The sequence below is a fragment of the Mus caroli genome, unplaced genomic scaffold (assembly GCF_978045245.1).
Source record: "Mus caroli unplaced genomic scaffold, Mus_caroli_1 scaffold_4, whole genome shotgun sequence".
Classification (NCBI taxonomy): domain Eukaryota; kingdom Metazoa; phylum Chordata; class Mammalia; order Rodentia; family Muridae; genus Mus; species Mus caroli.
The window spans coordinates 36325829-36351246 of record NW_028227259.1 but is presented as its reverse complement, the minus strand read 5'-3'; the positions used below and the strand labels follow the sequence as shown (position 1 = coordinate 36351246).

The following is a 25418-nucleotide window of genomic DNA, read 5'->3' as shown; positions in this document are numbered from 1 at the left end:
ACAAATTCAGTAACTCAATAGTTTTCTCTCTCCCATGTCCGACAACAGCATATGTAAAATAGCAACTGGATAAACAGATCAAAATACAAAGCAAGAAAAACTTGTTTGAAAATTTTTATAGGGCTTGAATGTAACTCAGTTATAGGACATTTGCCTGGACACACAAATCCCTGGGTTCCAACCTCAGCACTTAAAAAAAAAATCATAAATGAAAAGTCCAACTTTAATGCCTAAATGAAAGGGTTTCTGAAGTAGAAACCCTTTCATTTTTAATATGGTTAATTTAAACTGTAGACCATCTTTAATTTTTTTTAAATGCTAGTGTAAATACGGGTAAGAGAAGAAAAATTAAAAATAATTTATATAAAACTAGCCTTTTTCAGTAACATTTTAGACAGAAGCTCAGCAATGAAGTAAATGAGTGCAAATATAAGAAGTCCTTAGTTTTCTACAAATAACAACTATAAGCAAGTCCCAGTCCCATGAGTATGAACACAAGATTATGACTGAGCTAGTCTGTGTGACTGAGATCCTAATAAACAGTCTAAATGTACACATTTCAGAGCCGTGAGCAACAGAGTTCTTAAGGGTGTTCCTTGGGCCACCCAGGTCCCTAACCATGCAATGGAAGGCCCAGCCCACCACGAATAAAAAGGACAGCAAGAATACACCCAACCCTACTAAGGACCATAACAAAGGCCAGACGAGAAATGCTGCTTTTGATCCAAAAACAGAAAGGGTCCTGTCTAGTTCCCATCTCACTATCCTGTTAATGAAGACCAAGGTTATCAACTCCTTACAAATACTGTAAAAATAAATCTCAGGTCTACACTGAGAAAAAAACAGAATTACAGACATCAAAATAACAAAAAAAAAAAAGGAAAGTAAGATCTATAAAAGTAGTCACTACAATCAAGAAATTAAAACTACCTCTGCATCAAATAAATAAATGATGATTCCTGAATTTGTGGCTGTTCCTTGTTTTTGGTATCTGCAGACTTTAGATTTGGTAATGACATCTACATGCTACACTCCACAGTAATGGCGGCAGCAGCCTATTATAATACCACCTACTTCTCTGCTATCATGTGTTTTGTAAGACCAGAAACACAGGAATTCTAAGTACAGTGACAGTTCTAACGTGCTTCCGCACTCACATCTGAGACATGCCAGAACAAAGAACCAGAAACACGTAACGCATGAGGACCAAGAAACCTTTGGTTTTCCCACAGGCTTATGAGCCCCTCCATTCCACCAGGGTGGGTGCACAGTAGCATGTCAGTGTGGCCAACATAGCATGTCCTGGTAGAGCCAGTGTGAATTTCCTTTCATATGAGAAAACAGAGTTAGGTTTACAGAACATACCAGTTTAAAACAGACTGCAACAACGATTACTCTGCAACAAGATGTATGCATGTACACCTACACATTCACCATGTGCATGTATGTATTTATATTCAAAGTGCTCAGTCTAATATAGTGCACCATTTTTTCAATTCTGTGAATTTTAGATGGCTAAGAACTTTTTAGATAGCTAAGAATACCTGAACCTCACCTATGCCTGTGGAGAACAACATAATTCTTTAAAGCAGGATTATCACTCACATTGCCACTTGAGTAAATAATGGCCTTCCCATGAACGCCACCGTATCACAATCATCATTATTTTACCTCATGCTCAGTTAAGGATGCAGAAGGAGATGAACTTTTGTTAAACCCAAGTGCTGAAGACGCTGTTGCAGAAGCCCGATTTCGCTTCTTCAGTGGTTTGCAAGCATCAGACAAATTTTTCGTTGCTGTAAAATAAGTTTATTTTATAAAGTTTAAAATCTTAAACCTCCCACCTCGTTACTGTTTTGAATAACTCCCTCAAGCAAGTAAAGTCCTAAAGATGAATCCTTTAGCTGTCACTAACTTTTTATCATGGAAAACTGACTTTAAAAAAAAAAAAGCAAACTATAGAATGAATCCCACATCCCCATCCTACCTGCCCAGGCCAATGCAGTTTCCTGCACACCGGAGCCACGGCCCACTACAGGATTATTTGACACAAATACTATAATTTCATGCATAAAAAGCCTAGAGTATACTTCTAAAAAATATTAAGTAAAACATTACTACTTTCATATTTTAAAATAGCAATCCTATGTTCAAATTTCCAATCATTCACAAATGTTACAAATGCTTTTAAAAATAGCTGATTTTTAAAAACTTGATCATGTTGTGCAGCATAAAGAAAACAGTCTCTAGCCATCATGGCTCATCCTATATTGGAGATGGTGTTTCTGTGCTAACCTATCAGACAAGTATCTCTAGAGAATCACTCACAAATAGGTCAAAAGGTTGGATTTTTCCTTTTTACTGCTTAGCTAAGCTGTTTTTCACAGAAAATCCTTTAAGCTGATTTCTTTATCATATGAAATAGTAACAAATAGTTGTGACTTTTACTATTGGCTAGTTAAGTATGAACATCTAGAGCCTAAATCAGAGTGACAGAATTTATGGTAACAACTCATCTCATAAAGAAATCTGAGAATATGTGGTTAAAACTTCTCTTCTAATAAAATTCAAACTGAAAATAAAAAAGTCAAGTGAAAATCAGTAGAAAAGTAACTTGAATGATTGAATTCTTATAGTCTACTTGTTAAATCAGTTATTTTTCAATTCCACATGATCTTCTTTCTCACTTACTTTTGGTATTAGCTTAATTGTTGACTCTTCCTTGTTACCCCTGGATCCCTCCTGCCCAGCCCTGCTTTCATTTTCCTTGTCCCTCTCAGGTGCCCACACTAGAGAGTCCCCCAAGAGCAGGATCAGGCCGCCCTGCTCACCCACCCAGGCACCCAGAGGAGCCAGGAAGGAGCCTGAGCACATTACCTGCCTGGCTCTTGAGTGAGGAGGCTGCCTCTATAGCCTTGTAAGAGCTTGTTCTGGCCGTTTTGTCGGTGATTGTCTCTCTCTGCTATTTAAGGGGGGGGGGGTAGACAAAGAGAAAGAAATCAAAGGAAAAAATCTCCTAATGTGAATGAACACAGCTGCTGAAAATTTACGCAATAGAAAATTCTTCCTTTGGAAAAGTACCCTCACACTCAGCAGGACCAGAGTTGCCCATAATGGTTTTTTTTAAATACCCTAAACTAATTCTTTTCTTAAACGTACACAGATACACACATATATACATAAATAAAAATTTTTTAAATCATTAAAAATATATTCAAAATCAAAAGGGGGCTAGCTAGTTGTAGAAAATGTCTATTATAACCTTAGATTCAATTTCAATAAATAAGTGGATGGATGGATGAATGGATGGAAACTCTGGGCATAGTGGTAAGGATCTGTTAATTTGAGGCCAGCTTGGGCCACATAGTTGTCTTACAAAAATAAAGGTTTAATATCATAAATATTTTGTGCTGGGATTTTGAAAAATATACTTCAATCCAGGCGTGGTGGCACATGCCTTTAATCCTAGCACTGGGAAAACCAAGGCAGGTGGGTCCCTGTGAGTTTGAGGCCAAACTAGTGTATATATAGCAAGTTCCAAGACAGCCAAGGCTATATTGTAAGACCGTTTCAAGTAAGTAAATTGATGGATGAATGGACAGATGAATGGACAGGCAGTAAAAACAAAAATGAAAGGAAAATCTAATTCAAAAGGTACAGTGGCACAAGCCAGTCAGCAATCCAGCCAGCCAGTAAAAACAAAAAAGAAAAGTATAGTTCAAAATGCCCTCAACAAGGTATGGTGGCAACAGACAGACAAATGGACAGAGACAGTAAAAACAAAGACGAAAGAAAAAAATAGTTCAAAATGCCCTCAGCAAGGTATGGTGGCACAAGCCTACTATCCATGTGCTCATGATGGCACAGGCAGGACTAGGAATTAAAAGGCCAATCTAGGCTACAGAGAAAATTCTCAACAAGCCTAGGCTACATGAGGTCCTATCTCAAACAATAACAACAAAAACAAAACAAACAAGAACCATGCTTCCACAGCACAGGAGCAGTGCTGCCGAATGGTTACAATGCCACTCCAAGAGACAGGGACCTCACACAGTACCAGACCGCAGATCTCATTCACTGACACCTATTTAGCCAGAGCAGGTAAAATGAAAGTCCATTGAGAGTACTCACAAAAATTCTGTTTATAGCTTTCTGAATGCTACTGGCTCATTAAATGTAATCAATACATATCAGGAATTGTATATAATATGACTTAGATTAATAAAGACCAGACCAGAGAGACAACACTACTTTTTTAAAGGGTCTTGCTATGTATATAGCCCTGGCTGGCCTGGAACTAGAGATCTGTCTGCCTCTGCATTCCAAGAACTAGGATTAAAAGCAGACACCACTACTTTTTAAACATGTGTTATTTTCTAATCTGTTTAGCTAATATAAAAAAAAAAGTATGCCTAACTATTTAATATGAATATAATATTTAAAATGTTCTGATTATACACACTTAAAGGGCTTACGTATGTACATCTTGGTACTTTTAAACTATTAACTCACAGTAATATTTCACCACTACATAGCCTGTGTAATGGCAAACGAGTCCAACTAACACTTTGTGCACCAGAAAAATGGTATAAAACACTATAAATAGAACCTTAAAGATAAAGGATGTAGTTATAGGTAGATAGATAAAAAATAATTAGATAAATAATCGTTTATACTTCAGCAATGTGAGATTTTCTATTCTTCAAAATTAGAAAAAAAAAAAAGAATAAAGGCAATTTGATCAGTGAAAGTATCAAGCAAGCTTTACTCAAAATCATAAAAATATATAACTGCTGGGCATGGTGGCGCACGCCTTTAATCCCAGCACTCAGGAGGCAGAGGCAGGTGGATCTCTGAGTTTGAGGCCAGCCTGATCTACAGAGTGAGTTCCAGGACATCCAGGGCTATACAGAGAAACCCTGTCTGGAAAAACCAAAAAAAAAAAAAAAAAAAAAAAAAAAATATATATATATATATATATATATATATATATATATATAAAACTACTGTGCCACGACTCCTAAAAAATATAAATTCAAATATATAGCACAAAGCCTAAATTAAACTCAATTTACCAAAAAGTTAACTAGATCTATTTCAGACAGTTGAAACAAGTGATATTGACGGGTCACTCTCTCTCCATGTGAGCCTCATGTGGCAGACAGAATAATGCACTGTTGCTTTGCACACACAGATTTTGGTCACTTTCACTTCCCTTCAGATACTAGGCCTGTTGTCCTCGTGAAACTGATGCTCAAAGCCCTGGGCTCCCTGTTAATCCATTCTGTAGTTTCCTTTTTGCCTCAGTGCTGCCCACAAGGGGTTTCCAGTGAATAAATAAGATCACGAATTACTAACAAAGGGAATAAATTCATATAATCCATTTCCAGTGTCTGTCACAGTTTCTTTTACTTCTTTAGTGGGTTTTCATATACCTCATTTACACACTGAATACTAATCCTACAGACAAAATGTACAACCAGGTACTAACAATCAAACTGAAGGTCAAGCTCACGCTACTTGAGCAATCAAGAACTGAGCTATGTCCCTCATCTAAGAGTCATTTTTTAACACACAAAAAAAATCATACTTAAAATACTACTCAAAGGGGCTGGAGAGATGGCTCAGTGGTTAAGAGCACTGACTGCTCTTCTGGAGGTCCTGAGTTCAATTCCCAGCAACCACTCGGTGGCTCACAGCCATCTGTAATGGGATCCAATGCCCTCTTCTGGTGTGTCTGAAGACAGCTACAGTGTACTTAGATATAATAAATAAATAAATCTTTTTTAAAAAAATACTACTCAAAGCATTTGAATGCTGTTTTCTTGAATGAATTTATACCAATAGCTCCAATGAACATGTCCTTTCTTCAGTGGCCTTTTCAATGTAGAAAAAGGGCAACAAGCCTTACTACTAAATACCACACTGGCAAGAGCCCAGAAAACTCCACTGCCTCTATCTTGTCAGGGTCTCAAGAATTATATAGAATACACGCTCACAGGCCAGAGAAGCCCAGAACATTACCTTCCGAAGACTGTGCTTATCTGTCCTAAGTCTTTTCCTGGGTGCATCTTCAACATCCACATCCTCTGGAGGGTCATCTGTTCTCTTTGTGTGGGTTCTTTTTTTCCCATTCATATTTCCTTGGAATGAAGAATGAGAGCAAGGTAAATGCACAGCAAAGAGTCCACATGCTGCTCTAGCATTCAGCATGGAAACCAGGGACCAGACTCATGCCCAAAGGCCTAGCCTTACAAATCTAATCTCTTTGCAAAAAAGAACTAGAGACCCACAAATATTTTACCTAAAGATTATTATCTTGGTATTTGCTGTATTTTTAATGTGCTATAGAATTAAATTTAAGTACATCCCAGTCTTTTTTACAAATCCATTTTAGTTGGATACTGTAATACCAGCACACAGGAAGGCTTAGCATGACAGTCTGAGCTCAATACCAGCTTTGCCTATACAGCAAGACACTGTCTCAGGGTAGAGGAAAAGAAGTATTTATTTATGAACATGCAAAGACAAGTAGGATTTAAGTAAACTTTTAAAAACCTACAACTTTGGGGTTAGAAAGATGGTTCGGTGATATAGAGAGCACTACTTCTTCCAGTGGACCTGGGTTTTATTCCCAGAATCTACTAAGTGGCTGACAAACATCTGTAATTCATTTCAGGAAACCCAACACCTTCTTCTAGCCTCTGTGTGAATATACACACATTCAGGCAAAACACTCAAACACACAAAAACATATCTAAAAAAAAAATTTTTTTTTTTTTTTTTTTTTTTTGGTTTTTTGAGACAGGGTTTCTCTGTATAGCCCTGGCTGTCCTGGAACTCACTTTGTAGACCAGGCTGGCCTCAAACTCAGAAATCCACCTGCCTCTGCCTCCCGAGTGCTGGGATTAAGGGCGTGTGACACCACTTCCGGCTATTAAAAATTTTTAAATAAAAAATAAACATAAGAACTACAACTTGCTACTATGCATTCTCTTAAATAACTATTTTTTGCTTGTTTTTATTAGTTGAAATAAATTTGTTTATTTATTTATTTATTTGTTTTTATTTGTTGTTTTCCTGTGGCTGTCCTGGAACTCACTACAGAGACCAGGTGGCTTCCTACCCAGAGATCTGCCTGCCTCTGCTTCCCAAGTGCTAGGAATGAAGGGCATGGTGCTACCACCACCAGACTTAAATAACAAATTTTTAAGTAGCAAAGTTTTATCTGCACCTGAAAATTAAGCCCTCCCTGTTATGCATTTGTTTGATGGTACCTTATTTTAGGTATCCCTGGAAATATCACTAATATATAATGAAGTATTCAAATATTACTGACTTAGAAAGATATGACGGAAAGCAAAAAAATAAATTCTAGAACCAACCATTTTGAATATGTCAATGTTTATTTTGAATACAAATTCTCTATTTTCATTTGCACAACTGTTTATTAGGATTCTATTTATCAAAATTCTGTGTGTGTATGTGTGTGTGTGTAGTACTGAGGATAAACCCCAGAGTTTAAATTATATCCCCAGCCATCTCTTTACTTTTATTTTGAAATAGAAAATCTCACTACATTGGCTAGAAATGCCTCAAATCCTCCTGCCTCAGTCTCCTGAGTAGCTGAAACTACAAGTGTTTGCCACCAGGCCTCACTATTTAGAAAACTTAAGACCACTGTCATTCTCAAACTCCTATTTAGAAACACAGCACAGACATATCCAGAAAGCCTCAGGAGGAGGCCCATGCCTTGGGTGCCGACAACTGCTCAAGGATGCTCCTCAGGTCTGGGACTCAGGTTACTACTGAAGGAATCAAGCAGTCATAGTTAGCTCTAGGCTAGTATGAACAAGGCCTCTGAAAATTTTTACTAGGCTTTAATCCTGACCACACAGCTGTTGACTAGCTTCAAAGTCTAGTAAGAAAGAGGTCTGTCTACAAAGCTGAGGACACCCGGAACTAACTCACTCAACCACCACTGGAGTAACAAGTGCCATGTGGCATACCCACCAGAGACACTGCAGTTGGTTTGCGCTCACAGCTCTAACACTGGGCCACAGGTTATTGACCGGCTCTAGGTCCACTGGGAGGTGACTGTCACTCCTTTCCATAAATACCCAGAGCATTGACTACTTTATCTGGGATGAGACACAGTCCTTCCTCCAGAAATCTGAGTTCCCTAACACTGAAGCAGCACAACAGCTGACAATGAAAGACTTTACATCTTTATGGTCAATACCAAGGTGACTAGGAAGTCATGGTTCAAGAACATTTAGGATCAGCACTCACTTGACAAAGTATGAGTAGAAAACCATCATTAAGTATCTACTGACTACAACAACTCCAAATACACTTATTGTTTAGGATAAGCTAACCCTGGCTTCAGAAATGCCTGCCCCTTTTAAGTACACTATCTATACAGAAAAGAAATATTACTTAAGACTTAATATTAGCACACCATGAGGTGAATATGCATTTTAAAAAAAATTTACAAACTCTAAACATTCTTGCCATTTTAAATTATAGCATCTAAACAAATATGAGCAAAAGGAAAATGGGCAATCCTATTCAGGATCAATATAATGAGCTGATATGGAACTCTAGTGTTTAAATGAGAATGACCCACACAGGCTTACATATTTGACTGTGAATGCTACTGTTCCCCAGCAGGTGGAAGCGATGGGACTCATTAGGAGGTGTGGTCTTGATGAAGGAGGTGTGTTACTGGGGGGTAGGCTTTGAGGCTTCAAAAGCCCACACCATTCCCACACCATTAGCTCTCTCTGCCACATGCTTATAGATCATAGTTATTGCTCTAGCACCATGTCTATCTGCCATCTGTCATGATTACCTCCATGATGATCATGGACTCATCCTCTAAAATTTGAAGTCCTCTTTCTTCTATAAATTACCTTGGCCGTGGTGCTTTGTCATAGGAGAAAAATAATCAAGATGCCTAGCAAATCCCAAATCAAGATGAGTACATTCCATGAGGGGCAGAGGGGCAACTAATATATGTATGTAGTCACAATATAATACTTGGCAGCTATTCTAGGACTACCTAGGACACCTTGGCTTTCATAGCTAGCATCTCCAAAACTCAATAATGAATCTTAGAAGTTGCAAACTGTTTCCGTACTTTTACTTAACTTTTAAATATATTTTATTTTTTTCATTAACAGGAACATTTTGTTTTGGGTTTTTTATTTTGTCTTGTTTTTTATAACTTGTGTGTCCAAGTGCTTACACACCGCAAACCTGACATTTTCTTCGGTTCTTCCTCACCATGCCATTGCCCAAACTGGTATTTGATATAGTATGGCTTAAAGTTTTTAAACTGAAAGCCTAGAAATGAGATACCCAAGTGAAGGTCAACCAGTCATCTCACTTACAAATACTCAAGCAAACAGACCAGAAACTAACTGCTCTTACTGGGCCTGACCCATGTGACTAAGACTGGAGTGCTAGAAGTACCTACCTTCCCTTCTTTCCTACATTACCCCTACAAGTACTACAGCCAGAATCCCTACTCTGTATAAACAGTAAAATGAAGGTCTTGTAGACTATCCAAAACACACCTGCATGGGTGATAAGGGAGGGAAACGACAACACAGGCATGGTTTGAACACTCCAAATGTGGCTACACTACACATCACACCAAGCAGAAGATATCTATCTATAGGTGTATGCTTACCAGGGTCTTCTTCAGACTGCGCAGAGATCATCAGGGAAAACTTTGTATTATATCGTGCTTTCTGCTTTTCGTTGAGCATGCTCCATTGGGACCCAAGCAATTCTTCAATCTCCTCCCCTGAGGCATCTGGGTGTTCAGCTACAACCTATGAACAAAGAAAAGAGGGCAATAAGAACTCTACACTCACAAAATTCATTGTGAGTTACATAAAATCAAATATAGTTCTTTAGACTTGCTTATGTAGAATTTTTATTCCCACAATTATGTCCCAGAAAATCTGGCTTAAAGAAAACTAACAAATAACTGATACAGCCAGGCAGTGGTGGCGCACGCCTTTAATCCCAGCACTTGGGAGGCAGAGGCAGGTGAATTTCTTGAGTTCGAGGCCAGCCTGGTCTACAGAGTGAGTTCCAGGACAGCCAGGGCTACCCAGAGATCGGAAATAAATAAATAAATAAATAAATAAATAAATAAATAAATAAATAAATAAAAATAATGGATACAGAGATTCACTAAAACTTTCTAAGTGAAAATAACTGATAAATGGTGAGGAGAAAACACTTATTTTCATAAAATCACTAAATCATTTGTTAAGTCACAGTTCTATAGGCATTCTTGAAAAAATTAACAGTCAGGCAAGTTGTACAAAAATGTTCCTATGAGCATGGAGTGAGATCTTGGTTTGTCGTCTTCACCAACTACAATAGCCTAACTTCATCTTTCAATCCACGTTGGACAGACAAGTCTACAACGAACAAGAGATACACACAATAATCTACCAACAAGCAAGGCCCAATTTTTGTCTAAGCCAGCACAAATCTACACAGGCAACAGATTCTCCAGTTACACAGGATCAATACCTTCAGAGTATGCTCAGAATGCCCCATCCCATCCTACCAGCAAGGAATATACATTTTCACAAGTCTTCTAAGTAGTTCAGGTACACAGTAATGATTAATCAATAACCCCCAACTTTAACTGCAGATGGCAAAATTCCCAGGAGGTAAAGCCAATGGAGTTTAGATCCTGCCTAAGTCTAGAGTGGAGTGGAATTGAGAATTATGTAAGTAAACTCTAACTGCATACCTTCACCTTGATCTATGTACATTGTTCTCACCATGGTGCCAATCTAGGCTTTCAGTTATAATGCTTAGCACTATAAGGGTTAACTGAAATGAATCTGGGTCCCAGAAACATAAAAGAAGAGTAGAGGAAGTCTCTAAGCATTAGTCTTGATTCTCAAGCACCTAGATGCACACACACACAAAAAAAAAAAAAAAAAAAAAAAAAAGCCTAGAACCTGTTGGAATAAAACTAGCTAGAGTTCCTATTTGTCACAGCTCTGCCCAACACATAAGGATAAGAACACATAAGTCCTCATCAAATCTGTTTCAGCTAAGCTGTCAAATAATTGTGGTATCCATTGAGAGCTTATCTGCTATGCTACCCTTCCCACAGAAGGTCTGCCATGGTAACTGACCACATACTACCGAGTATTTTGTAACACATCAAATTCAATAGTTAACCATGCTTCCTTAAGTGTTAACACTTTACCTGGGCAGAGGCATACACTTTCTTTTTGGATAAACACAGTTGAGATCCTGAGGGACAAGTAAATAGGGATATACTATATTCCTCAGACTTCACAGAAGCAACAGGATCTACATAGCAGTCTACAGCTTGCTTTCTTCTTCAAAATCTAATCAATTTACTTTGGCATATTATACACTACAAGAACATTCACAACTATAACTGACAATTTTTAGTGTTGAATATTGTGATCTCCTCTGGTGTGATGCAAGGGTGAAATTGTAAATACTTAGGCATGAAATTATAGAAAAGAAACAAAGCACATCAGGAACTGCCAACTCCTCTCTAAAACAAGGATGATAAAGTACTTATTCCCCACCAGCTTTGTACAAGATTGCTACCTTTCTCATTTTCTCAAGCCTCAAGTAGCTAGCTCCAAGATCACTGTTGCTCACCTGAGGACTATGTAATAATGAGTCATAAATCCAATCTTTAAATATCTGTCCTTGCACTTGCTGTGCTTCCATTCCTGTATCCTCACTTTCATAGTTAGAGCTCTGGAAGAGCAGCTAGTGCTCTTAATCACTGAGCCATCTCTAGAGCCTCTGTTTAATTTCTGTTTGTGTGTTTGTTTGTTTGAGACAGGGTTTCTCTATATAGTCCTGGCTGTCCTGGAACTCACTTTGTACACCAGGCTGGCCTCGAACTCAGAAATCCACCTGTCTCTGCCTCCCAAGTGCTGGGATTAAAGGCGTGCGCCACCACGCCTGGCTCTCTGTTTAATTTTTAAATACAAGCCTCACTATGTAGCACAGGCTAGCTGCCTGACTCTGCTGACCAAGTGCTAGGACTAAAGGTGTGTGCCACCACATTCAGTTTTTGACTGACCTTTGAAAAACACCCATAATTACAGGGCATGGTAGTGCTCACATCTTTAATCACAAAATTCTGGAAGCAGAAGCAAGGAGATGTTTGTGAGTTCTAGGCCAGGCAGAGCTACACAGTGAGAACCTGTGTCTAAATTAAAAACAAAACAAAACTACTCTGTGTGCCCACAGAGCCCAGGTCCATTGGTCCCTGGGAAGTAGAACTGCAAACATTTGTGAGCCAATTGACATGGGTGGGAAAAAAATCAAACTCTAACCCTCTGCACGAATAGTATGGGTTCTTAACCACTGATCTACCTTTCTAGCCTCAACAGATTTTCTAACAATAAACCTTCCATTCCTAAGGAAGATGCTATTAGTTCCATTTTGTCCCTTTTTTTGAGAGGGAAGTGGTCTATGTAGCCCAGGCTATCCTCAAACTCAATCATCTTGTATTAGTCTCCAAATAGTGCTGATAGTACAGCTATGCATTACCACACCCAACATGGTTTACAGATTTTTTTTTCAAGACACTACTCCAATATTTTCTCTGGGAAGACTTCTACGCTATCCTGTAGGGACAAAAATACCATGTACCATGGTTTTCTTATAATATCCATAACCATTCAGTTAATCAACTCCTTTAATTCCTCATGACACAAAACAGAGGCTGGTTAAATGCCTATGGATAATAGACAAGAGATATTTTTCTTTTATTTTTAAATTAATTTTAAATTAGGTATGTTGTGCATATTGCATGTAGAGGTCAAAGGACAACGTGGAGAAGATGGTTCCTGTTGAGACTTGCTCCTTTTAACACAGCAGTAGCCATTTTATATTCAGTCTCCATTTTGCTCCTAAGGTAAAATTAAGTTCAGGTTCTCAGACTCTACTTCCCAGAAGTAATCATCCATAGCTGACACTAAAGAATGTTACTAATAAGCCAAAAAGTTATGGCCGAATCACTTGTCCCTGTTATCTCAATGTTCTGAAATTCCCTTGTTCAGCACCTGTCCACTACCCTCTTACCTTGGTCAGGACCACTCAGCTTACTGGCTGGCTGATAATACTCTGTCTAGCTAGACAAAACTGCTATACCACTTCACTGCTTGCCTTTGAACTTCTGAACCTGGTTTTTCCTATAAAAATCCTTCATTGAGGACTGGCTGGTGCCACAGTTAGGTTTTTCTTTCTTGTGATCGTGAATGTCCAGTATCATGGTTTAATAAACTAGTCTTGCTTAACTAAGAGAGGTGTGCATATGGTTTATGTGGGGATTTCCAGACCCCAACAGTTCTCTCCTTTACCAAGTGTATCCCAGGGATCAAACTAGGTTCATCAGTTGGTGAAAATGCCTTAACACACCAAGCCATCTCACTAGTCCAGATGGTATCTATCTCTTTCTCCTCCCCCTCTCTCTATGTTTTTGGAGGGGGGGAGGTTAAATGCCTATGGATATTTAGACAAGAGATATTTTTTCTTTTATTTTTGAATTAATTTTAAATTAGGTTTCCAGACTGGATGTATATAGTCCTGACTATCCTGGAACCCGCTCTGTAGACTAGGCTGGCCTTGAACTCAAAAGACCCATGAGCCTCTGCCTCCCAAATGCTAGGATTAAAGGTATGTACCGCTACCATCCAATTTTCTCTTTATTTTTTAAATATATATTTATTTTTATTTGTATGAGTGTTTGCCTGCATATATGTATTATAGCACATATGTGCTTGGTACCAAAAGAGGATACTGGACCCCCAGGAACTGGAGTTATTAGTTGTGGGTGCTGGGGTATGAATCCAGGGCCTCTACAAAAGAAGTAAGCACTCTTAACTACTAAGCCATCTTTCTAGCCCCCAGATACTACTAATTACTGGTGACTTTAATGTGTATTTGGAATTCTGAACAAAAAAAATTCCATGAAAGTAAAATTAAAAGAAAAATTACAATAGAGATGGCTTCATGACCCACACTATAAAGAGCCTTGGTTCCTTACAAAGGAAATGAGACACAGGCACCAGTGATATATTTTATGGTAAAAAATAAAAGTACTTAAATACTTTACTCATTTATATAGCACTATACTCTTAAGTATTATAGAAATAAATCTTCAACATACTCAGTGCTAACACTACCGTCTTTATAAGTGAGCCATGTCAACACTTCAAAACAGTTTGTTAAGAGAAAATGCTCACCAAGAGCTGAATACAAGGACTAGGCCCAGCTTCCAGCAAAGGGAGGCCCAGTGAAACTCAGTTCCCACTTCCCGCAGTTGCAACTTTTTATCCACTTTGAAGGAACATGGTGGCAACCAAGCTGCAAATGGCTGTGTTCCAACAGTAACTGTTACATCTAAAAACTAGACTGTGTTCAACTAGTATACTAAGAAACAGGATTCTGCAGAGGGGCGTTCATCAAATTTGAAAATCCTGTGACATGACAAACGACTCAGAACCCATCACAATACTTACCTCATCTCTGTGTTTTTGACAAAAGACTAAAAACTGGGCTGCTGAGTCTCCCTTCCTGCTCCGAGGAGCAGAGCCTGTGGACTTTTTCCTCCCGGCGGCAGGAGAGCCTACTCCTCGCTTAGGTTCAGCCTCTGCCATCTTTGGAGGTGTACTCTTTTCTGTGCCAGGGTCACCTTCTTGGTTCTCAGCAGAACTAGACCTTTTGGTTCTTCGCCTTCTCTTCATGGGAATATCCTCTTCTCTCACAGACCCAGGGTCTACAGCAGCCTCTTCACTGGCCCCTGAAGAGTCCACCATTTCTCCAAAAGGTTCTGTAACAATGCCAGCCTCCTTAGCTACTTGAGGGTTGAGGTGCAATTGGTCCCCCACATAAAGGAAGGTAAATTTGGCTTTCCGCTCCTCTATTGACATGCTGGCAGCTTCCTCAGCTTGGACAATGCCCATTTCCCACTGGGCTCTCAATCTCCCCGAAATAGGTTTCAACAACTGGAAAAAAAATAAATTATAAATTTTATTGCATAATAAAAAGATGACTCAATTAGAAATACTTTCACATTATAAGGAAAGTCTATAAAAACCCAATTAAAATTTAGATATAACTCAGCTGACAACTATTGTTTCTTTAAACTAGCAATCAACTCTAATAGCTTTAACTAATAGTTTCTATGTCTAAAAGGAAATAAAATCAGAAAATAAATTATTCCTGTGAGTCATCAAATGAGTAAAAGGAAAATCACATACTTGAGAAAATAAATGACAAATGTAGGCTGGCATGTTGGCTCACATTTTTAATTCCAGGGCTAGAGAGGCAGAGGCAGGTGGATCTCAATGCATTCAAGGCCAGCCAGGGCTACATAAGACTCTATCTCAAAAAAAAAAAAAAAAAAAAGGCAAATGACCAACATAAGAAATCACTTAAAGCAAGTATAAGGTCACACTAAAGGAGCATCTATCACCTTGATTTTCTCAGCTTTCGTGGGTGCCTGCTTGGCACTTTCTTGGCATAATTTTTCAAATTGTTCTTCTCCTTCAAAAGCAACAAGGCTCTTCTCAAATATCCAAGCTCTTTCTGGGGCATCACCAAAGAATTGTACATGATATTGGCGTGCACTTTTTTTCTGACCTAATTTTGAAAATAAAAAACATGAACATTAGAATTACAACTTGGGATGAAACTGGGCAAATCTACTACTGATTTGAAATTATTTCACTTGGTGTTGTTTGTGCTTATTAATCTCAACATGAGTTCTACCTTTTTATCCTCAATACACTCCATGCACAAGAAGAAAATCCACTAATCAGAGATACAGAGAAGGTACAAAAGGAGATTGGGGTATAAAGACACTAAATAAAAACCACTTCCTCTTCCCTCTTTCAGTATCTTCTTAGAGATTTTAGACAGGACAAGCCTTCAGCAGAAGGGCACTTCCACCAATTCCCAGAGCATCAGTGAAAGAGCAGTACTGGGCTGGACTCAGTAACCCATCCCATTATTGACTTGGCCAACCACTTCCAGGGGATCTATCTGATGCCCTCTTCTGGCTACCATGGGCACAGTACTTAAATAAGAGCATTCAACCTCAAAGCGTCCCTAAGACCACAACAAACCCCTCAGATATTCCTCACTGTCACTCGTGGCTGCAGGAAGAAGCAACATCTCTCAATGTAGCCAGAGGAATGAGCAAAGAGACTACTAACCCCTAACACTTCAGATTTTGCTGAGAGTGAAGCAGAGATGGAAACAGGTAAGCCAGTCAAAAGGTCAGATTTCAGTAACAAGAGGAAAAGAGACCTTTAGCCTTTATCCTAAAGGAAATAAAACTTCCTGGATAGCTAGAACACCAAAAAGAAAAACCTTTTCATGCATCTTCTTTAAAGATGCCGCCAGTAAAGTGACTGATGGTGAGTCCTATCCAGGTACCAAAAGTTTTATGTCTGTGGCTATAGTAGCTCTGAATACTATGCTCACATATAAAGCTAACACAAGGACCCAGGACCCAAGACCAGGAAGCTTCCCACAAAAATCAATCAAAAAATAGTGTTCTAGACAGGCTCTCAGGATAATAAACTTAAAAGTGCAAAGTAAAGACACTGAACAGAGAAATATCCTGTTTGCTAGGAAAAGAGAGGTATTAATTTTTTCTTATTTTTAGTTATTTTAATATTTTTATTTTATTTTGAGACAGGGTTTGTGTGTGTCGCCCTGGCTGTTCCGGAACCTGCTTTATAAACCAGGCTAGCTTAAACTCAGAGATCCACCTACCTTTGCTTTGAGAATACTAGGATTAAAGGAGTATGCCACCATGCCCTGCTAAGTTTTATTTTTATTATATAATGTATATAATTATTTTGCCTGTACATATGTCTGGATTCAGTTCCCATCACTCACATGGCAGCTCACAACCACCTGTAACTCCAGTTTCAGGCCCTCTTCTGGCCTCCACAGGTATTGCACACACAGTGCACCTGAACACATTCAGACATTCAGACATACAAAATAAATAAATAAATGTACGTGCACACACACATATAATGAATGAATGAATGATATGTAAGGCCAGAGAGATGGTTTGGTGCTTGCTGTTCTTGCAGAGGACTCATCTGATCAGTCCACAGAACCCACATAGTAACTGACACTGTCCGTAACTCTAGATTCAAGGGATAGAGTACCTTCTTTTGGCCTTCTTTATCACTAGATACACACACAATACACACACAATGCACATACATATGCACAGGCAAACACTCATACAAAATAACAATAATTCTTTTTCTAAAGGTGTAGTAATGGCTAGGAAATGGCTCAGTGGTTGAGAGCACTTCTTGTTCTTAAAAAGGACTAAGTACACTTATCAGCACCCTCATCTGGTAACTGACCAGTGCCTGTAACTCCAGTTGGAAATTTAGAGCACACACACATAGCACATACTTGTACAGACATACACACATAAATAAAAATAAATCTTTTAAAAAAAAGGTTTAAGATAAGAAATTTAGAAAAAAATATTAATATGAGCAGTATTTACTCCTGTAGAAACCTGCAGCATCACTCTAAGAGGTCCCATACCCAGACAACAGACTTTGCAGAGACGAATAGAGAAAAGAATTTACTCAGGCAAGCCTGGTGCTGCTCTTAGGGAGGCAGAGACAGGCTGTTCTCTGTTGGTTTGATACCAAATCTGGTCTATACAGCGAGTTCTGTCAGCCAGAGCTACATGAGACACATTGTCTCAAAAACAAACAGAAATCTGTATCTTAATAAATCAGATATTGACACAAAACATACCTATTACTGCACATATATCTACTATATACATACACAAAGTCTACAGGAAATATCTTAAGTAGTAAGTAAAACAACAGCAAATGAAACTAGACAAAAATACTTAGACTTAAAAGCAATTACCTCTCAGTTGGAGAGAGGGAAGGCAGGAATTAACTTTTCACTGTCGATTTTTCATTAGATTTTTTAAGACTACTTTTTAATCTCTTGTTGATGGTGTTATGTTTTGTTTTGAAACAAGGTCAAACTATGTAGAACTGGCTGGCCTTGAACTCATAGAGATTCATTTGTCTCTGCCTCCCAGTTCTGGAATTAAAGGAGTATGCCATCACATTCTTTTCGTTTTTTTGTTGATACATATATACACAAACATATACATACACATATACATACATGCACATGTGTGTTTTACGGTTCTAGGGATCAAATCCAGAGTCTTAAACATATTAGGCAAATATTTATCACTCAGTACAATTTAATTTGTTTAGAAATATGAAAGCTTGAAAATACCTCAAGATTCAAGAACAGTGATATAGCTACTGTTAAAATGTCTCCACTCTCTAAGACAGCCCAGAGCTCTGACACTACTTCCTGGGAGTGTGATATGTCAGGGTTGGGAGGCAGCTGCACCCAACTGTCACCTCATCCAAACCCCTGCTGTGGAGATGTTGCTCAGAGCCTCAAGTCTATACAGAGAGGAAGCAATTCTTTGAAGCAACATGGGCCACCTGCAGAGAATACTGACATCCTCCACAAAGGAGAGCAACAGAGCGGCCAGGGAGATGGCTGAAACCACTGGCCCCCTTGCAGAGGACCTGGGTTTAGCTTCCAGCACCCACACATGGTGGCTCACAACTGCCTGTAACGCTAGTTACAGAGAATCTGAAGCTCTCTTCTGGCCTCTGCAGGCACCAGGCATGTATACATATATAGACATGAAGATAAAACAAACACTCAAACACATAAAATAAAGACAAAATAAATCTTACCAAAAAAAATCTATGCTCCTATAAATAACCCTTTATGAACTCAGAGATCATCTGTGTCTGTTCTTATAAGCAATGCTAATTTAATTAATTGGTCTTGCTTTCCTCAAAAAACAAAAGACATTAAATCAGGAGGACCAGATGGGAAGAAGGGGTAAGATGGAGACAAAATAGAGTAATGGGGAGTGAATATCATCAAAATATATACTTATGTATAAAAATGTCATAATGAAGCCCATTGTGTATAATAGTTACTTTTAAGCTAATAAACTTTTTAAAAGAACAAAAGGATTATCAGGTAGTTTGGGTTTGCCAACACTTTAATTTAGTAATGAAAATTAGCATAGATATGTATCATAATGAAGAAAACTATTTTTTTTAAGATTTATTTGTCTATTTTGTATATATGAGTACAGTCACTCTCTTCAGACACACCAGAAGAGGGCATCATATCTCATTACAGATGGTTGTGAGCCACCATGTGGTTTGTGAGAAATGAACTCAGGACCTCTGAAAGAACAGTCAGTGCCTTTAATTGCTGGAGAGTGCCATCTCCTCAGTCCCAAAAATTTTTTATAGTATATAAAATTAATATTTTTTGTTGTTTGTTTTTTCAAGACAGGGTTTCTTTATGTAGCCTTAGCTGCCTTGTAACTCTGTAGACTAAACTGGCCTCAAACCAAGAGATCTGCCTATCTCTGTCTTCCAAGGGCTAAAATTAAAATATCTGAATTAATATTGATTTAAATGTTTTAAAATAGTTACTGTCAGGGTGGAGAGATGGCTCAACAGCTAAGAGCACTTGCTGTTCTTCCAGAGGGCCCAAGTTCTATCCCCAGCACTTATATACTGTGACTTACAACCCCCTGTAACTCTAACTCAGGGGGACCTGATTTCCATGGGACACTACACTCACATGCATATACATACACATAAAAGTTTGTGTTTTGGTTTTTGTTTAAAGGAAGAAAAAACTTAATGCCTATCAAGTGTGATAAACAACTTTAATCTCAGTATTCAGGAGGCAAATTCAGGTGGACCTCTGCAAGTCTGAGGTCAGTCTGGTCAACAGGGAGAAATCCAGACCAGGAGAGATCCAGACCAGTCAGGGCTATAGTGAAACCTTGTCTCAAAAAATAAAAAGTTAATGACAGAAAAGATAATCCCGATATATCTGTTGACAAAACAGATTACTATAGCTTGGCCCAAAGTTTATAAAATAATGTTTCTTTTTTAAGATTTATTTATGAATTTTATGTGTTTGGGTGCTTTGTCTACATATATACACACCAGAAGGCATCAGATCCCTAGAAACTACAGTTAAGACCTTATAGTTTAAAAAAAAAAAAAAAGACCTTATAGTTATATACAGTTATATATAGTTAGCCATGTAGATGCCAGGAACTGAACTGAGGACCTCTGGAAGAACAAGTGCTCTTAACTGTTGAGCTATCTCTTGAGTTCCTATTTTTCTTGAGACAAGGTCTCACTATGTAGTCTCAGCCAGCCTGAAACTTGCTATGCAGACCAGGCTGGTCTCAACTCACAGAGATCTGTCCCTGCCTCTTTGATGCTGTGACTAAAGGTGTGTGTTACCCTGCCCAAGTACTCTTTCTTTTAGACAGGAGCTTACTATGTAGCTTAGGCTGAACTCAACTTGCAATCCGTTTTTATATAACACCTCCTCAGTACTAGGATTACAGGCATAAACCACCACACTTGGCTTGAATATAATATTTCTGAAGTTCTTTCCTACTTAAAAATTTGTCAGCAGAAGTCTAGAGAAAAAGCTCAACATTTAAGAACACCTGAGTGCTCTTTCCCAGCAACTATACAGTAGCTCACAAGAATCTATAATGGGATCTGAATCCCTCTTCTGATATGCATGAAGACAGAGCACTCATACATAAAATTCATGAGTAAATCTTTTTAAATTGCCAACATAATAATTTTCTTTCTTTCTTCTCCTTTCTTTTCTTTTCTTCTTGAGATAGTCTCTATATAGCCCTGGCTGTCCTAGAACTCCCTAATGTAAACCAAGACCAGGCTGGCCTCAAACTCACAGAGATCTGCCTGCCTCTGCTGGAGGCACCACCACATGCCCAGGTTTCTTTTCTCTTTTATGAGGATATTTAACCTATAAGAATTTTATTTGGAAAGTGACAAGATCACTCAGCAGTTAAGAGTGCTTGCTGTTCTTCCAGGGAACATGAATTCAATTCCCAGGACCCACATGGTGGCTTACAATTACCCATAAGAGGATCTCAAGCCTCTGGCCTCCTAGGATATTACACTTATGTGCACATAGACAGACAGACAGACAGACAAGTGCGCGCGCGCATACACACACACACACACAGAAGCATACACATATATTAAAGATAATCAAAGTAGCTGGGTGGTGGTAGTCTATGTACTTGGAAGGCAGAAGCAGGAGGATCTATTGAGTTTGAGATTCTCCTGGCCCTTTGAGCTAGAGAGAGGTTTGCCCAGGTTTGCTCTAGATTCTGTGGAGCCTACTGAGTTTACAGTAGCCATTTACATACAGAGTTGAGATCTCACAAGACTACCTCAGAGCTAAGTCTGGGAAAGAAGAAAAACATTAAATGCAAGCAATGCCAGTTATGTATAGAAACAAGATAAGGCACAGAGGAAGTCACATGGACAAAAGACACAGAGCTCCAGAGACAAAGGATAGGCATCAGCATGCTTAAGGACATCAAAGCCCCAAACTAGGTAAAGTGGCAGCTGGCAAAAAATACAAGTAAAAGATGGCAGATACACTATTTCAGTAGAGAAAAATACATAAAATTTTTACATTTATTTATTTGTTTATTTATTCTGTGTGTGTATGCTTATGTGCATGCATGTGCGCTTCACACTGTACAGTTTTTTCCAGCCACCATTTAAGAACCAAACATCAAACTCAGGTCATCAGGATTGATAGCAAGTACCTTTTTACCCACTGAACCATATTGCCATCCCATGGTAAGAAATTTTAACACAATTGTATATAAACAGACTAGAGATCCCAGATACTATACTGTCAGAAGAGTCACTATTTTGAAAAAGAAGTGTCAGCTCAAAACAAGCCCACACATGGCTGCTCCAAGGCTTTATGATGTTCATTCTCCCTCAAAAGAATATACATTTCTGATCTGAAACCTTCAAGTACATCCCAGGGTTCCCAGCGTCCCTTGGAAAGGACTCCCCTCATTGCGGAAAAATTAGAATATCAAAAGTCCTACAAGGAGTCAAAGACAAAACCAAACCACAGGTTCCTCTCCAACTACCAGCCCCATAGATTATTAAGTATATCTCATTACACAGCAAAACACTACACCCTTAGGACAGACGCCAAGGCAAGACAGGCATGGCACTCAGGTTCTCCTTATCCACATCCCTTCCAGTCCAAACTTGCTACCACATAGGGCCCTGTCAATCCCTCCAACTACCTGCACACAGCCAGCCAACAAACCTATGGGTGGCATGTAGGTGGCAATAAAATGACCCAGAACCAAATGGGAGCAGGCACCACTCCTGTCAGACTTCAAAACTATGGCCAAAGACCAGGAGTCACATGCTTCAGTACAGAACAAAGGACCATACAAGACTGAGTGGTCAGCAGCAGTTCTGGGCCAGAATACCAACCCTGGACCATCATAGCCGTGATTGTCCACATTTCTGAGGGGTACACATGTCAAGAGCATAAACTTGTCCAGCCTAACTCTATGTAACACACCTTACCTTCTTCAAATCAAATTCAAACTTTACTCTAAAATAACTTTACAAAGCCAAGCATAGTAGCATATATCCCAGCACTAGGGGCTGAAGCAGAAGGATCATGAGTTTTATAAGGACAACCTGAACTACAAGTCTCAATAATACATACACACACACACACACACACTCATACTTACACACACATGATCCTTTGTTACTTTTCCTCCCAAATCACTTTCTGTAGGTTGTTCTTATATAATTTACATACTTATTAAATTCTCTCTTATTTTTAACTATTTGCTTTGTATCAATAATACATTTTAAATGTTCTTTAGCTGTTTCATGAGCCAATTTATTCAAGTTTTCTAAATCAGGTTATCATTTTCTAGTTTTCTCCCTGCTTCCCAAGCCTAATGAAATAAATGGAGATTTTTTTTATAATTCAAAGTTAATATTTAAGTAATAATTTTTGTCATAAAACTTGAGGCAAATACAAGGTAAAGAGTGTTTCCCCAGCTAGAGAGATGGCTCAGTGGTTTAGAGCACTTGTTCTTGCAGAGGACCCAGGTTCAGTTCTTAGCACCCACATGGTAGCTTACAACCATATATAATTCCAGTTTAAAAGGATACAATTCCGCCTCTTCTGACCTCCACAGGCACTAGGTATGCATGTGGTTGATGTACATGCATGCAGGAAAAACACACATAAAACATAAATAAATCTAAAAAACTATTCTTAAAAGTTATTCACCTGTTAGTACCAACCCAATAAGATAAACCCTCTATTTCGGAAATGGATATGTCATATCTGAACCAATCACACACCTTAAGCAAAGCTGTAAAAGTAGCTAGTAAGACCACTTAGCAAAGCATGGGAAAGAAACAAACAAATTAGAAAGGTTTGGTGCAGAAGAGAAAGATTGAAAAAAAGAGTCCAAATTTAGTACCTTTAAGTTTGGTATGATTGTGAAGGAGTGGGTCAGCAGAAACCATGCAAGGCCACCAAGGGTAACCTGACACTTTGGACCACACCAAATCACCAACGTTGTATTTTAACAAGAGGTCTCTGTCTCTGCCAGTATTTGGGCAGGACTCCTTCTTAACTGGAATCTATAAGTGAACAACAAAAGATAAATATTAACATTCAGTAATTACCCTTAAATTCAATCTTCTATCTATAAAAGAACAAGTATTAATCAGATATTTAAAATAAAAAGTCTAAGGGTTCAAAACGTATGAAAGGACTGGGGTATAATTCACTGGAAGAGCACTTGACTTCATGTTTAAGGGCCTGATCTTCAGAGAATGTTTCCCTTACGTATTTTAGATTTCACCTTCAATATCAATCGCTTCTCACAATTGCTTCTCTCATTCTCACCTAAAGCATTATCATAAGTCCTGACAAATAACAAGTTCTCAACATTACTAAGTTGGTGCTTTATTCACAGAACCCTCAAAACATTTTGTCCCCTCCCCTGGCCACATACATTATCTGATAGTCTTTGAGAACGTACACCTCAGTCAACATATTGGCCTCCTATGCATAAGCCGGGGCCCTAGCCCACCATTAGTGTAGACACGAGTGTTTGCACCTATGTGTGAGCATGAGCTGTAAGTGCTCACGGCCTCTTACGCTCGGTTTCTCCATCTCTGAAACATGGGCAAACTCAACATCCTCTCTTAGGGCAATTCCTCCTCTTGTTGCATAATTACCCACAGATCTCACTGGCTGCTACAGATTTGTAAGCACAGCAGTGTAGACTACTCGAGATTCATATTATACTTTCAAGAGATGTTAGCTCAAATGGCTGCACAGCACTTCAGTATTACTTCATTGTGTTAAGTAGAGAGCAATTTTAATCAAATCAAGTGGCACATGGTATTGTAGCGGTGGATCTGCCTCTACACTACCAAATACATACATACTGTGCTCCTAGAGTGAACAGATTTACAGCTGCACTACCACTAGATTGGGCATATCTACCGTTACACTAACGAGGAAGAAGTCCAGTCTGTGATAATCATGATCAGGCTTCTAAAAAAACTATGAAAGCATTAAGGTTCACTACATCTACAGACATGCCCACAAACCTCTAAACCAGCCCAGGTTATTATACTGGTCTTTTAAAATATTCACCTTTGGGCAGCAATGGTGGTGCAAACTTTTAATCCCAAATCCTAGCATTTATGAAGCAGAGCCAGGCAGATATCTATGAGCTCCAAGTCAGGCCACATAGTGAAACCAGACCCCACTCCCCATCAAAGAGGAAAGACAAAGATTTACCTTTGGAATTCCATTAGCAAGAATGAAACAGCTCCTCAAAACCACTACTTCTGAACCCTAAAATTACTTCATGGTTTTAAGGATTTCAAGGAAATTCCAACTGTTCTTTGTGGTAATTCTAAACAAAATTTCACAACTACAATATTAAACCAAATACTCCAACTTTCACAATGCCAACAATCCTTTGAATTTCAACTTCCCTGTCTTGAGTTTTCTCAGTAAACCTCCGGCTGAAGCTAAAGGTCACAACACCTAGTACTCAGACTGAACCAGCAGGCGCCCTATTTCTTTCCAGCAAGAGCAAGGTCACTTAGCTGTTTTACATCATCTATACTCACTAAAATGTAAGGATCATTCTTGCATGTCACTTTTATGACACTGATGACATAAACTATCTAACAGAATGATAACCTAAAGTGAGGGCTTTTCCTTCTCAGCCTTTGATGAATGAATCAGCACATGACTGCTTGTATACAAAGCGCTAGGCTTACATTAAAACCCCAAAACAGGAAGGTGTGTGACATAATCTGACTGTCCAGGAGGCTAAAAAGACCACTGAGTAGAGCATGACAGCAGTACTT

General features: G+C 38.7%; 1 protein-coding gene across 7 annotated transcripts in view; it reads right to left on the bottom strand.

Moving 5' to 3' along the window:
- Nucleotides 1-25418, bottom strand: part of Nsd2 (nuclear receptor binding SET domain protein 2) — a 75557-nt gene that overhangs the window by 26951 nt on the left and 23188 nt on the right. For 4 of the 7 annotated variants that reach the window (XM_021163008.3, XM_021163007.3, XM_029478086.2 and 1 more), the window contains 7 exons: nt 23501-23663; nt 15518-15684; nt 14562-15047; nt 9698-9842; nt 6025-6143; nt 2878-2962; nt 1672-1796 (listed from right to left, as the gene is read on the bottom strand). In XM_021163008.3, coding sequence (XP_021018667.1) covers nt 1672-1796; nt 2878-2962; nt 6025-6143; nt 9698-9842; nt 14562-15047; nt 15518-15684; nt 23501-23663 — 1290 coding nt within the window. Of the gene's footprint in view, nt 1-1671; nt 1797-2877; nt 2963-6024; nt 6144-9697; nt 9843-14561; nt 15048-15517; nt 15685-17967; nt 18120-23500; nt 23664-25418 lie in introns of those variants that run through there. The other 3 variants (XM_021163010.2, XM_085836617.1, XM_085836615.1) reach the window with 2 other exon arrangements.